Source organism: Myotis myotis, unplaced genomic scaffold (assembly GCF_014108235.1).
Source record: "Myotis myotis isolate mMyoMyo1 unplaced genomic scaffold, mMyoMyo1.p scaffold_m19_p_3, whole genome shotgun sequence".
Lineage (NCBI taxonomy): Eukaryota > Metazoa > Chordata > Mammalia > Chiroptera > Vespertilionidae > Myotis > Myotis myotis.
Window position 1 is genome coordinate 101,149,660 of NW_023416335.1, and position 13,245 is coordinate 101,162,904.

Here is a 13,245-nt window from a genome sequence, read left to right on the forward strand (position 1 = left end):
TAGGGTGATCAAGGTGGGATCAGAGCATTTTTAATAACTAGGAAGTAATAGTCCCAATTATATACTCAGCTTCATTTCATTATAAAAAAACTAGAGGCCCAGTGCACAAATTCGTGCACGGGTGAGGTCCGGCCAGCCCACCCTAATGGGGGCTCATTGGGGCCAGGCTGGCTGAGGGGAGGGGTCGTGGGTGGTTGGCCAGCTGGCAATGCCCCCAATTAGGGTTGGGGGAGCTAATTGGGGGTGGGGCCAGCTAGGGGTGGGGCCATGGGAAGTTGCGGGGGGCAATTGGCCACCATATTGCACATCATAGCAACTGGTTGTTCTGGTCATTCCACTGTTCCAGTCGCTTGGCTTTCATATATATATTAGAGGCCCGGTGCACAAAAATTTGTGAACTTGTGTGGGGGGGGTCCCTCAGCCCGGCCTGTGCCCTCTCATAGTCTGGGACCCCTCAGGAGATAATGACCTGCTGGCTTAGTTCTGCTCCCGGGTGGCAGATGGCAGGCCCAATCCCTAGGTGCAGCCCCTGGTTGGGCTCAGAGCAGGGCTGATTGGGGAGTTGGGGCGCCGCCCCCTGTCATGCACAGAGAGGGTGGATTGGGAGGTTGCAATGCCACCCTCAGTCAGGCTCAGGGTAGGGCCGATTGGGGGGTTGGGGCACCGCCCCGTCACACTCAAGGCAGGGTGGATGGGGAGGTTGTGGCACCACCCTGTCACGCACAGAGCAGGGCCGATCAGGGGGTTGGGGCGGTGCCACTGTCACACTCAGGGCAGGGCCAATCAGGGGCTTGGGGAGCTCCCCCCTATCAGGCACAGAGCAGGGCCGATCAGGGGGTTGGGGCGCCTTCCTCTGTCACGAACAGAGCAGGGCGGATAGGGAGGTTGTGGCCCCACCCCGTCACACACAGAGCCACAGGGTGATCAGGGGGTTTGGGCGCTGCCCCGTCACGCTGCTCCAGGGGCCAGGAGGCCTCTCGGCTCCGCTGATTCCAGTGCTGGGAGGCATATTACCCTTTTACTATATAGGATAGAGGCCTGGTGCACGGGTGGGGGCCGGCTAGTTTGCCCTGAAGAGTGTCCTGTATCAGGGTAGGGGTTCCGCTTGGGTGCCTGGCCAGCCTGGATGAGGTGATGATGGCTGTTTGCATCTGGTCACACCCCCTTCATGGTGGGGGTCCCCACTGGGGTGCCTGGCCTGTCTGGGTGAGGGGCTGAGGGCCGTTTTCAGGCTGGTGGGTGACTGAAGCTCCCAACCGCTCCTTTTTTCCTTTTTTTTTTTAATTCTTGGATTTATGGCTGTCACTGGAGCTGAGAGCCCGCTTTAGCTGTGAGACCTCGCTGCTGAAAGCAGGTTTCTGGCTTTGTTTACTTTCTGTATTTGAAACTTTGTTGCGACTCCAGCTCTGAGATCCTGGCTGACTGAAAACAGGTTTCTGGGGTTTTGTTTAGCTTCTATATTTGTAACAATGTTTCTTAGCAGCTCAAAGCCCAGCAGCGGCAGGCGGGGAATGTTGGAGTCCTCCGTCACTGAAGCAAGCAAGCCTCCTGTTCGTGTCAGTAGCCTGGCTGCCGGCCGCCATCTTGGCTGGCAGTTAATTTGCATATTGCCCTGATCAGCCAATGGGAAGGGTAGCAGACGTACGGCTAATTACCATGTTTCTCTTTTATTAGATAGGATATACATACATACATACATACATATATATATATATATATATATATATATATATATATATATATGTATATATAGACGAGTGGCCCGGTACACAAAATTCATGCATGGGGTTGGGGGTGTCCTTCAGCCCAGCCTGCACTCTCTCCTATCTGGGACCCCTCAGGGGCTGTCCGACTGGCCAGCCCTCTCGTAATCCGAGACCACTGGCTCCCAACTGCTCACCTGCCTGCCTGCTTGATTGCCCTAATCACTCTGCCTGCCAGCCTGCTCGCCCTCAACTGCTGCCCTCCCGCCAACATGCTCACCCCCAACTGGTCCCCCCTGCTGGTCTGCTCGCCCCCAACTGCCCTCCCCTCCTGGCCTGATCACCCCTAACCGTCTCTGCTTCGGCCCTGCCACCATGGCTTTGTCCGGAAGGTCTCCCAGTCTAATTAGCATATTACCCTTTTATCAGTATAGATGACTACACTAATACTATGTAAACCCTACATACATAATTCCAAAGAGTATATAGGATGTACCAACACCCAATTTTATTTAACTACTTGCCCCTCTAAATTTTTTTGTTTTTGTTTTGCTGGAATAATTTAAAATACATCTCTGACACTATTATTTCACCCGAAAACACTTCAGCATGCACTGTTAACTGATAAGGACTACTAATATCCAGTCTACAAAATTCCCATTATCTCAAAAATGTATTTTTAATTGGTTTGTTTGAATTTGAACTCAAATAAGACCTACACATTGTATTTTAGTTTTTCTCTCTTAAACATCTTTCTTTTATTCTGTAATGATAACATTTTTTCTTTTCTAACATAACTGATTTGTTGGATTTGACCACTTCCTTCCCCATGATACCATTTTTAACTGAATCTGGCTGGTTGCTTCATCTTGCCATTTATTTCTTTTATTCCCTAAATTCTCTATAACTGTTAGATGTAGAGGAGAGACTTAATTCAGGTTCTATATTTTTAGACAAGAGTTCATTGGTATTATTGTGTACCTTTTCAGGCATCACACCAGGACATACACAATGATTATCCTACTTTTAGACCAGTGGGTTTAGTCAGATCTCTCCATTATAAAAATTCCTATTAACCTATAATCTAATGGTTTTTTTCAAATCTGAAAATTTCAGCTGTCTAAATTCATTATTTCATTGAGATAGCCAAGTGATGATATTTTCAAGTCTATCATTTCTTTTGTAGCTATTAGCTGAAATTGTTCTAAAGAAGAATTACCTTTAGTTACTATTGGGCTATCTAATGTATAAATCCTACAGAAAAACAGAATAAATACTATAGTTTGTCGATTTATTTATCAATTTTCAGTGTAAGAAACTAATGCCCTTACAACCTTCAGTGGTACTCAACGAGTTTGTTTTTGAATATTCTTTTAATGTTTTTAATATTTTGTTTTAAACAGAAAGATTATAGTCCGAAAGTACAACACAACACTTGATAGTTATTGATAAACTGAATCTTACTTTATAATATTTTCATAGATTAAGTAATTCTAATTATTGATATTTTCTTTGGTTTAGTAACTATTTCTCTCTATAGCAGCAGAGAAATAAGTGAACATTCCTGTGAGTGGGCCTTTCAGATATATTGAGCCAGCACTGGAGGGGTACTGGCTATTCTCAGGAGCAAGAGTATCCCACTATGAATGGTAAAGACAGACTAAGCCTGTTTTAGAATCCTAGATGATAGAAAATCAGTATCTATTTATAACCACTGTACAAACAAAACATCTTTCTTTTCTTTGAGAGGGGTTTAAAAAACTAAGTTTCACATTGGGCAGATAAAGTCAACCTGACCCTATTTCACCATGTCCTAAAGCAAATGGGATTAAACTGTTTTAGTTCCTTGAGGTATTACTACACATACAGAGACCCTTAACTTCTAAAGCTTATAAAGAAATCCCAAACTTGCCCTGACTGGTTTGGCTCAGTGGATAGAGCATCGGCCTGCGGACTGAGGGGTCCCGGGTTCGATTCTGGTCAAGGGCATGTACCTTGGTTGCGGGTACATCCCCAGTGGGAGGTGTGCAGGAGGCGGCTGATCGATGTTTCTCTCTCATCGATGTTTCTAACTCTCTATCTCTCTCCCTTCCTCTCTGTAAAAAATCAATAAAATATATTTAAAAAAAAAAAAAAAAGAAATCCCAAACTTTACACATGAATAAAATTATGAGCAGAAAGTATCCTTCGCTTAACTTAATGATAAGTGTCGTTTTATCCTCTATTTTGCCTGTATGGGATTTAAAAACAACACAACTAACCTGGGTCCATTTATGGTTATCACTTGTTATTGAATGTACATCACAGATTAAAGTCTAGAACAAATAAAAAATTTAAAAACACATTAATGTATAGGCATACAAATATATGAAGACATTTAATAAAAATTTTTCAAATAAATTCTAAATAATACTTCTTAAACATGCCTTACCTGCATTGTTGGACGTAAGAGAATGTGCTTACTTTGGTAACCTGGAGATTTCATATTGCTGGACTGCCTGTAGTCACGTATTTCTGCTATGACACATCCACAATGAAAAATATTAACCTGTTTTAAGTGAAAATACTTGAGTAAATGTCCTTTTTCAAAAGCCTAAATAAGTGGGTTTATATTGAATGTTTCGGATTCTTTACACTCTCATGCAGTGTTTCTGTTCCCTAACATACTCCTAAACAGCTTTTCTTGGAGGGTTTACCACTACATACATAAACCCTTTAAAAGGAACTATTTCCTGTTCATTACTCTGACCCAAGAAGCAATTTAAAATGATTTCTAGTTATAGACTGACTTTTGGTATTTGTATTTTATATTACAGATCATTGAAATTGCTGTTAATTGGCTCATTTATACTTTGCTAATTTTTTCAGTTATTGTCCATCAACCCTGTTAGAGTTTCAGCTTAGAGATAAAATTGCTATTATTTGCTAAAATTTCCAGCGGTCTTTATTAATAAAAGGAAGAAAGCTAACTATAAATTAAAATAATCTTCTGTTAAAAATAGTTTCCTAGTCCTTTTTCTAAGTCCAAAGAGCCTTTATGGCTTAAATCTTCCTAATTATCACTTGTCAATCACTCACAGTATTGTTTTTTCTCCCATTCAGATTTTAAGTGGGAACTGTGACCTCCATGCTATCTGTTATGCTTTTTAACAAATATTTATTGAGTTACTACAATATGAACTATGTGCCAGGCACTATCCAAAAAGCTTCACAGATACAGTGGTGAGACAATACTTGTTCTCCAGTGTGGGAAGACAGGTAATAAACATGTAAAAAAATAAACAAAATAATTTTAGACAGTGATGAATACTACAAAGGAAATAAAACAGGAAGGGGCTAATTTAGATTGTTTGCTGAGATAAACACCTCTCTGAAGAAGTGATGTTTCAGCAGAGATCTGAATCGCAACAATGCCAGGTATGTGGAATAGATCACTCCAGACAGAAAGAATAGCAGATCAATAAGCTTGGTGTTTTAGTTTGGAAAGAAGGCACACATGACTGGAGTGTAATGAGTGGAAATGAGAATCAGAATGTGAAGAGGAAGGCAGGGGTTTTGTGCATTGAGAGGACACTACAGAACTTCAAGCAGGGACCTCTTTTTGTTTTTGTTTTGTAAGCTTAATCTCTGGAAAATTTATTTCTCGGGTTCTAAAATGAAAGCAGGAAGTTTAGCAAAGTAACTACAGCAGGTCATGACCATATATTTTCAAGATACAGTTGATATTTGCATATGAGCTAGGTGTAAAAGGTAAGAGTAGGGTAGCCCTTTAAAGATTCAAAATACTGGCAACAAAACTGGTTTAGGAGGTAAAATAAAAAGTTGTGTTTTGTCATGTTAAGTTAAAGAGCTTATTACATATCCTAGTAAATATGTGTTTGGAATGGTAACTGTGAGAGAGATAAGCAAGAAATTAAATGTCATTTTAAATTTCATAAAGCTGGTTGAAATCAACCAGGGAGAGAGTGTTACTAAAGAATACAGTGGCTAGGAATGAACCCAAAATCACACATATTTATGGGTGGAAGAGTTAACAGCAAAGATGACTGAAGCATTACAGAGAAAAGAGGACAACCACAAATGTGATGTCTCAGAAGCCAAAAGAAAGTTATTTCAAGAAGGAAGTAGTCATCTGCACTGAGTTTTGCAAAGAGACCAATTCAGATGCAAACAGAAAAGGATTTTTCAAGTTAAGAGATAGTACTAATATGCCCGTATTTTTTTTAACTAAAAGAGAGAGAACAGATGATAGAAGAGAGGGAGCAAGGTCATAGTAGCAAGCCACTGAAAAGGAGGAGGATCCAGAAAAAAAAAAGGAGGAGATGCCTTAGGAACAGCTTACTTCATCCATTTCAATAGGAAGGCAGGCAGAAAGTGGGGACAGAGATGTGGAGATGCTGGTAAACTAGTGCTAGGAAGAAAACATCTCCTAGCACTCATCTGATGGCTTCCTTTTCCTCAGTAAAGAACAGAATATGGCTGGGGTGAAGCCAAGGAAATAAGTGGTTTCTTCCATAATTTATTTATTGAAGTCAAAGGGAGATTTCCTGGGGATGAGCTAATTTTCATAGCAATTATAAAAGAATCAACTAAATCTACACATTTCAGTATAGCCTAAAGGATACATAACCCACAATAAACCAATTTTCATATTGTTTCTGATGTTTCATTTCATGTCCTAAGCACTGTTGAGAATACAAATAAATATCCTTTATTATAAAACAACATAGTTGACAAATCTAAGGACATGTTTAAAAGAAAAAATTTGCACCTGAGATTTTTCTAGGAGATCAACCAAGATAGGAGGCAATTCTTCTGCATCCAAGTATTCAAGCAATTCCCCTTCTTCATAAGGCAGTCGAATGGTCTCAGAATCTTAATTTAAAAAAAAAAAAAGTTTCGGAAAAGTATGAGGCTGGGTGCATAATTTAAATGAGTTTTCTAAAAAAGAAATCCAAAGAGAATAAAGCCAAAAGGCTCTCCTAAAGGCCTTCTTTCTGCATGTCTTATAAAAGAATCACTTTACATATTGCTAAAAGACTTAAATTTTAGATTAGGGTGCCTGGCAAGTATGGCTCAGTGGTTAAGCATTGAACAAAAACCAAGAGGTCACCAGTTGGATTCCCTGCCAGGTTGCTGGCTCCATTCCCAGTGCAGGTGTGCAGGAAGCAGCCAATTGATGTTTCTATCTCTCTATCCTTCTCCCTTCCTCTCTCTCTAAAATCAGTAAAAACATAGTTTAAAAGAAAAAAGAACTTTAGATCAAAAAGGAGAAAACCACCTAGCATAACATCTAGCATGGGAAAACATCTAGCATAACAATCAAAATACAAATTATGACCAGCAGTACAATAATTAGAATATGACAAAATTCCAATGTCTAATAACTGAAAAGTCATTGAAGACTGCTTAATCTAATCTGGAAATCAGTGATAATTTGGTACCTAATGTGAAAAATGGTCATTACAGAACAAAATTCTCTCGGTGTAACATTTTACAATTATCAACACTTAACCAGGTGAGTTCCTTGTAGAACTCATAATATCACTATACCAAAATTTGTGATGGCCCTTTAATGAAATCTAAGATTATATATATTTTAAAACTCTATTTTCATATTCACATTAAAATGTTAACATATGTAAATTACTCAAAAGGCAATAAGTCTGCCTAATTTTTAAAGTTTCAGATTCAGTATATTCAAACTGTAGAAGAAAAACATAACTTAAAACACCTTATGCTATCTTAAAATATTAACAGCAATTGAATGAAAGGGTTTTGACATTTTTAAATTACATCTTTTACAATTTAACTGCAATGACCTGTCTCAATCAGAACAATCCTCAAACACGGAACAGACCGTCCAACCTCAGAGGGAAGGCAGGGGGAGGGAAGGGGTAAGAGATCAACTAAAGGACTTGCATGCATGCATACTAGCATAACCAATGGACCTGGACACTGGGGTAGCGGGGGATTGTCCTGGGGGATGGGAGTGGCCGGGGAGGGGTCGATGGGGGGGTGGGGGGGAGGAGACATATATAATACTTTAAACAATAAAATACAATTAAAAAATAGGGGAAAAAAAACACTTTTCAGTGGCTTCCACTGCACCAAGAATAAAATCTGAAGTTCTCCCCGCCCCCCCGCCAAAAAAACACTCCTCAAATGCATATTTCAGGAAGGTTAATCATATTAGAGATAATTTCTAATATTCTAACAAAATACAGAGGAAAAGTTGGGATAAAAGTCTTCTTTTATCATGTCATCACTGATCTGAAGGACAGACCATTTACCAGGTTAAGAAAATCCTTCTAAAGGACAGCACATCTGCCCAGGTGGCATGGCTCAGCGGTTGAACATCAACCTATGAACCAGGAGGTCACAGTTCAATTTCAGGTCAGGGTACATGCCCGGGTTCCAGGATTGATCCCCAGTAAGGGGCGTGCAGGAAGCAGCCCATTGATGATTCTCTCTCATTGATGTTTCTATCTCTCCCTCTCCCTTTCTCTTCCTCTCTGAAATAAATAAAAATATATTAAAAGAAAAAGCACATTCTGCCAGGCAGAGGGACTTTTGTGGCTGCTGCCCTCTGGAGGTTCTTACCTGATCCATTTTTTCCCCTGAGCATCAAAGAATATCCCTCATTTCCTGGATATAGGTTGACCACTAAGCATGACAATGTCTCTTGCATGACAAGCTTCTCTAACAAGTTCACATTTCTTCTTAATTTCTGCTTTAAAAATAAGCAGAGCTCATGAAAATAATCCAGCATAATCTTAACAAAAAATACTATGATTTAACAAAAGCAGACCTGAATTAATCTTTTAGAGCTCATTCCACAATATGATGCTGAATACATAGGGAAGAGTCACAAACACTATAGTTGCCAAGTACATAACATCTATGTAAACTTAATTTTCTATTGCTGTTTTGTGCAAAGTAATTTATATCACAAAGAAAAAAACAGTGATCTATAAAACAAAAAAAGTGAAATAATTCTATATAAACAAATGAAGAACTTGGGGCATTCTCTTTGGTTGTACTGTTACAGGAGCACATTTCTTAAATATTTTATGGCCTAAATTGATTTATACAAGTTCAACAGCTCAAATTCATTGAATGTTAAACTAAAAAATACCTAATTGTTAAGAGGAAGTGGGCAATTAAAGCAATTTTCTGTAAATTCAATTTAACTACTCCTTAGAAACCACTCTGTTAGAGAGAAATCCATCAGAGTCCTGGCCACCTAGCTCAGTTGGTTAGAAAATTGTCCCAATACACTAAGGTTGCAGGTTTGATCCTGGTTAGGGCACATACAAGAATCAACCGATGAATGCACAAATAAGTGGAACAACAAATCAATGTTTCTCTCTCTCTCTCCCTTCTTCTCTCTAAAAAAAATTAAAATTTAAAAATTTTTAAAAAGCAAAGAAAAAATCCATTAGAAAATATAATATGCATATTTCAAAATCCATTATTTTAGAAATGTACATGACTTAAAATAAAGCCCAATTACACATAAACAATTCCTGCCATGAAATCTTATTTGCGAAAGATATCAGTCAATAGAATATTTATTTTTACATGATCTCAAAAAACATGTTTTGAGTATCATATATTAAAAAGTTATAGTCATATGCAGAAAGTAATTATAAATTCTTGATCTGTTGTCACCACAGACTCAAAACACTGCATTTTCAAATTTGAAAAAGTGGCAAAATAAGTTTTAACCACTTTGATATAAAAAATAACTACTAAGGTTACTAAAATTTTAAAGTCTTTTCAAATGTTGAAAAAAACCTCACAATCTGACATTAGACAGAATAGTTAGATAAATTTTGACAATATGCATACTCTTCAAGATAACCGGTTGGTTCATGAATGGTGTGGCTAAGTTGGCTGGAGTGGCATCCCATGCTGGGTTTGATTCCCAGGCAGGGCACATACCCAGATTGCAGATTCAATCATCGGTCAGGGTGTATGTGGGATGCAATTGATCCTTCTCTCTCTCTCTCTCTCTCTCTCTCTCTCTCTCTCTCTCTCTCTCTCTCTCTCTCCCTCCCTCCCTCCCTCCCCCCCCCCCCCCGGCCTACCCCCACCCCAGCCTCAATTTAAAAACAAAAACAAAACAAGTTGGTTCCCATGTAGTTCTGGAGTGAACATACATATCAGAGGACAGAAAATTTCTTAAAGGACAAGCAGTATCTTCAGGCTTGAGGGCCATATGGCCTGTGTTGCTCAGGTCTGTCATTGCATTGTAAAATCAGCCATAGAAAAGATATCATAAGCCAATAGGTGGTGGCTGGATTCCAATACAACTTTATTTACAAAATACACAGTAAACCAGATTTGGCTGGTGGACAATGGTTGCCAATCCTAATATAGAATCTTTATATATCTCTCTTATCTTAGTTCTGTCTCTGAGGTGAAGATAATGTTCATTAAATTGATTATCGTGATAGTTTTATGGGTGTATACATGTCAAAAATTATAAAATGTGTATTTTTATTATTTTATTAATGTAAAATTTATTATACATCAATTATACCTCAACAAAACTTATGCAAAACTTACTGTAAGATTTATTTATAGTTTAATAATCATTTTTCTCCTAATGTGAAGATTTCAAAGGTTAGGCACTGGGAATTCCACTGATTTTTTTTTAACCTAAATGGTAAAATGATACTCATTTTTAAATGGACAGATAACAGAAGCTCACAAAGCCCTTTAAGGTCCTTACAACTTAAGAGCACAATAAATATCAAGGTATCAATTTTTATTACATTTCAACTGCCCATATTTTTATGTTAAATAAAAAAAATTAATTTAACCTGGCCATGAACTAATTTTGTGACCAAATTCACCTTTTATTACAACTGAATTTTCTACATGCCCTATATTAGCTCTAACTTTCCAGTACAAATTACCATGAGGAAAACAAGTTACTTTCCTCCTGTCTTCAGTCATTAAATGCTTTCTCAGAAGGGAAAAGAAACAAAGAATATACAGGGTGGGGCCTAACCAGTTTGGCTCAGTGGACAGAGTGTTGACCTATGGACTGAATGGTCTCAGGTTTGATTCCAGTGAAGGGCACATCCGCAGTAGGGCTTGATCCCCAGTAAGAGGGGTGCAGGAGGCAGCTGATCAATGATTCTGTCTCATCATTAATGTTTCTCTCTCTCCCTCTCCCTTCCTCTCTGATATCAATTTTATTTATACACACACACACACACACACACTAGAGGACCGGTGCACAAAAATTTGTTCACTCGGGGGGTGGGGGGGGGGTCCCTCAGCCAGGCCTGTGCCCTCTCGTAGTCTGGGACCCCTCGGGAGATAACGACCTGCTGGGTTAGGCCCACTCCTGGGTGGTAGAGAACAGGCCAAATCCCTAGGTGCAGCCCCTGGTCGGGCTCACAGCAGGGCTAATTGGGGAGTTGGGGCGCCGGCCCCGTCATGCACAGAGCAGGGCGGATCGGGAGGTTGCGATGCCACCCTCAGTCACGCTCAGGGTAGGGCCGATTGGGGGGCTGGGGCATCGCCCCCTATCACACTCAAGGCAGGGTCGATGGGGAGGTTGCAATGCCACCCCCTGTCACTCACAGAGCAGGGCCCGTTGGGGGGGGGAGGTTGGGGCGCTGCCCTCTATCACCCACAGAGCAGGGCCGATCAGGGGGTTGGGGCGCCGCCACTGTCACACTCAGGGCAGGGCCGATGGGGAGGTTATGGCTCTACCCCGTCACACACAGAGCAGGGCCCGTGGGGGGGTTGGGGCGCTGCACCATCACACACAGAACAGGGCTGATCAAGGGGTTGGGGCGTCGCACCCTGTCACACACAGAGCCGCAGGGCAATCAGGGGGTTGGGGAGCTCCCCCGTATCAGGCACAGAGCAGGGCTGATCAGGGGGCTGGGGCACCTTCCCCTGTCACGAACAGAGCAGGGCAGATAGGGAAGTTGTGGGCCCGCCACCTGTCACAGAGCCGCAGGGTGATCAGGGGATTTGGGCGCTGCCCCCTGTCACGCTGATCCCGGGCAAGGGAGGCCTCTCGGCTCCGCTGATCCCAGTGCTGGGAGGCATATTACCCTTTTACTATATAGGATAGAGGCCTGGTGCACGGGTGGGGGCCGGCTGGTTTGCCCTGAAGGGTGTCCTGGATCAGGGTGGGGGTCCCCACTGGGGTGCCTGGCCAGTCTGGGTGAGGGGCTGAGGGCTGTTTTCAGGCTGGTGGGTGACTGAAGCTCCCAACCACTCCTTTTTTTCTTTTTTTTTTTTTTTAATCTGGGCCAGCTTTAGCTCTGAGGCTTGGCTCCAGCTCTTAGGCCTTGGCTGCTGAAAGCAGGTATCTGGTTTGTTTGGGTTCTATAATCGAAACACTGTTTCAACTCCAGCTCTGAGATCCCGGCTGGCTGAAAGCAGGTTTCTGGGGTTTTGTTTAGCTTCTATGTTTGTTACAATGTTTCAAACTGCAAGCTCAAAGGCCGGCAAGGCAGGCGGGAAAGTTGGAGTCCTCCGTCACTGAAGCAAGCAAGCCTCATGTTCGCTTCAAGCTGCCTGGCTGCCAGCCGCCATCTTGGCTGGCAATTAATTTGCATATCGCCCTGATTAGCCAATGGGAAGGGTAGCAGAGGTACAGCTAATTACCATGTTTCTCTTTTATTAGATAGGATACACACACACACACACACACATAAATAAAGAATACACAGGGTAGGGCAATAGATTTACAATTGTTCATATGGAAAATAATACAGCTAGTAAGTAATAATGTATAAGAATAAACTCTGTTTCACTTACTTGGAACTGTAAACCTCCTTTTGCCCCACACAATATACTAGTATACTTCTTCTGATTTACCAATGGGATATTCTGTTACTCAGTATACACTGTTCCCATCTCCTACCTAAGCAGGTGATCTCTACCTTTTAGCCTAAGCATGTGATCTCTACCTTTTAGCCGGAGCTCTGAGTCAGCTGTAAAACTGGCTAGAATTTGGCTGGAAAAGATGTTAGCTCATTCACAAAAATATAAATATCTGCTTCAAATGTAACCCTTTCAAATTATCCTCTTCCTCTACAGTTTTTCCCCCTCTACATTTCAAAAGCCGTAATAATATAAAAAAAAGTATACTTACCTTAACCTCAGGCTCTTTTTCACATTCTTCAATATATAAGTCATAAAGTTTTTGAAATACAGATTTTCTGAAATTTAATAAAGACAATATAAAAAATGTGAATATAATCATTGTAAAATAAATGTTATCAAATTTTCTCATCCTCCCCACCCCCAAATTCCCAAAGATTGGAGGTGAAGTGGACATGGCTAACATCAACTAAGAAAGTTTTAATATATGCAAAGTACCTATAATATAACATCTCTAGTAGTGCCTATTTAGAATGCAATAAATGGTGGCTCTCATCACATTTCAATGAATTTAAAGTCATCAATTAATGAAGTATTCATACCTTCCACTAGATAAGTATTTCCTTTTAGGAGGTCTCTGTCGGGCACTTTCAATGACATACTAAAAAAGAAAAGTTTA

At 40.8% G+C, this 13,245-nt stretch overlaps 1 protein-coding gene across 22 annotated transcripts in view; it reads right to left on the reverse strand.

Moving 5' to 3' along the window:
• The window catches only part of SUPT20H (SPT20 homolog, SAGA complex component), a 49,260-nt gene that overhangs the window by 30,256 nt on the left and 5,759 nt on the right, over positions 1-13,245 (reverse strand). For 17 of the 22 annotated variants that reach the window (XR_004966105.1, XR_004966106.1, XR_004966108.1 and 14 more), the window contains exons 4-9: positions 13,169-13,227; positions 12,838-12,904; positions 8,307-8,436; positions 6,475-6,578; positions 4,135-4,251; positions 3,965-4,018 (exon numbers count right to left, since the gene is read on the reverse strand). Coding sequence is in view for 17 of the 22 variants with exons in the window: in XM_036299918.1 (XP_036155811.1) it covers positions 3,965-4,018; positions 4,135-4,251; positions 6,475-6,578; positions 8,307-8,436; positions 12,838-12,904; positions 13,169-13,227 (531 nt within the window). In the remaining 5 variants the exon portion in view is untranslated. Of the gene's footprint in view, positions 1-3,964; positions 4,019-4,134; positions 4,252-6,474; positions 6,579-8,306; positions 8,437-12,837; positions 12,905-13,168; positions 13,228-13,245 lie in introns of those variants that run through there. The other 5 variants (XM_036299924.1, XM_036299914.1, XM_036299922.1 and 2 more) reach the window with 2 other exon arrangements.